The sequence below is a fragment of the Amphimedon queenslandica genome, unplaced genomic scaffold, assembly GCF_000090795.2.
Source record: "Amphimedon queenslandica unplaced genomic scaffold, v1.1 AMPQUscaffold_5990_Cont22048, whole genome shotgun sequence".
Lineage (NCBI taxonomy): Eukaryota > Metazoa > Porifera > Demospongiae > Haplosclerida > Niphatidae > Amphimedon > Amphimedon queenslandica.
The window spans coordinates 1-1,782 of NW_003553715.1; the positions used below are offsets into that span (position 1 = coordinate 1).

At 32.3% G+C, this 1,782-nt stretch overlaps 1 protein-coding gene across 1 annotated transcript; it reads right to left on the minus strand.

Moving 5' to 3' along the window:
* Positions 1-30: 30 nt before the first annotated feature.
* LOC109592207 (uncharacterized) lies at positions 31-1,701 on the minus strand (the record flags this gene model as incomplete). The annotated part of the gene is made up of 4 exons (XM_020007726.1): positions 1,383-1,701; positions 536-1,317; positions 405-447; positions 31-297 (listed from the first exon to the last, which is right to left on the minus strand). Coding segments are annotated over exons 1-4 (1,369 nt in total), but the record flags the coding sequence as incomplete, so codon positions are not given.
* Between the last annotated feature and the right edge of the window lie 81 nt (positions 1,702-1,782).

Sequence of the window (1,782 nt, forward strand, 5' to 3'; positions counted from 1 at the left end):
CCAGTGCTGAGTAAAGCAATCCTGTGTTACCAGAGCTATCTGCTATGTCTGGATCAACGTGACATTCATTAACTAGATACTGTGCAATATTGAGATGGCCTTTATATGAGGCCATGTGTAAACTAATAACACCATCATCATCACCTTGTGAAGGATCGCAATGATAAACATCAATGAGGAGACAGAGGACATCAATGTGGCCACCATATGAAGCAGCTAATGGTGGACTCCATCCATTTTTATCTCTTTCCTGAAGGCCAGTCTTGTCAATCAATCGTTGTACTTCATCTTTTAATCCTCTCCAACATGCTTCATTCAATGGAGTGCTGGTATTCTCATACCAGAGAGGATCATAAATATCTATATAATATATCATTAATAAAGTTAATAATAATAATAATTACCAATAGGAGAATCATGAAACTTCTTTAATTCATTTTCTGGTAACTATAATTATAAAAAAATAATTATAATTATTTAATTTAATTATAATTAATTAATTATAATTTAATTATATAATTAATAATTAACATACCTGCTTCATTTCTTGTACATATTCATGACAAGTAATTTTTATGATTCCAATCTCAGCCAATGAATGACACTGTTGATTGGTTAATGGAAAGAGAACAGAATAAAGAAAATCAGGAATGGAATATTTTAATTCCATGCAGCCATCATCAATTGTACAAAAGTAGAATTTATATTGAGGAACTTCAAGTGCATCAGCGATTAGCTTGTGAAAGAAATATAAATCATTTAATGTGTAGTCGTCTCTGGCAACCTTAGCAATCATTACTTTAGTGCCTGGAACATCAGAAAGACCAAACTCAATTGAGTCTGCAATTTGAACTGCTTGAGTATTGTTATTTTTAAAATAATCTTTTAATTTCTCTCGATATGTAGACCACTTCATCTGTAAATCTCTCTCATCAGTAATGAAAGTATTGACTAACTTGACGACAAGTTCGAAATTGAACCATGAGACATACTTTCGTAATGCTTTAAAAAGCTGATTCATCGTTTTAACATGGTCAAACTCTTTTTCAATTGAATCAATGATTTGGCTTTTACGAAAACTTGGACTGAGTAAAAGTGCAATATAATCTTGAATGAAATCGACAACTTCTGAGACATCAATAGAACGAAATGATTCCTTAGTAAAACGCATATTATCAAGGTAAACTTCTTGTAGATCTCCAATCATTCGTTTCAGGTTTTCTGGTACATATTCAATTGATTTCTTCTTAACGTAAACAACTGAAGACTCAGCTTGAGGTGAAGTAGGAACTGGTAGCTCAACAGTTGGAGTAGCTTCTAAAATAATAAATAAATAAAATAATTATTTTAAATAAATATTATTAAATGATTGTTAAACTTACCTTTAGAAGATGAAATATGAGCTAGTGATGTAGTAGCCTCTCCACTACTAGTAACATTAATGGTATATTCTTTTGCTATTTCATCAGCTAGAGCTGGATCAGCTCCTCCACTATTACTTTTAATGGAGTTACACAGCATTCTTAATGTAGGGACACCATGACTCTTATAGTCATAGTTCCTACTTAACCAACAATCAAATACTTTCTGTAGACAACCTCTGGCCGTCTTTGTCTCTGATTCAATCTCATATAACTTTTTGTAGCTGATTCCCAGCATAATCGCTACAGAGTCCCAGCGTCCTGACAAGACAGCAGCTTTTTCCCACACCAATCAAAAATCACTAATATCTATCATTAACAATACTAATAAAACAATTATTATGAATATCTACTCACTAAG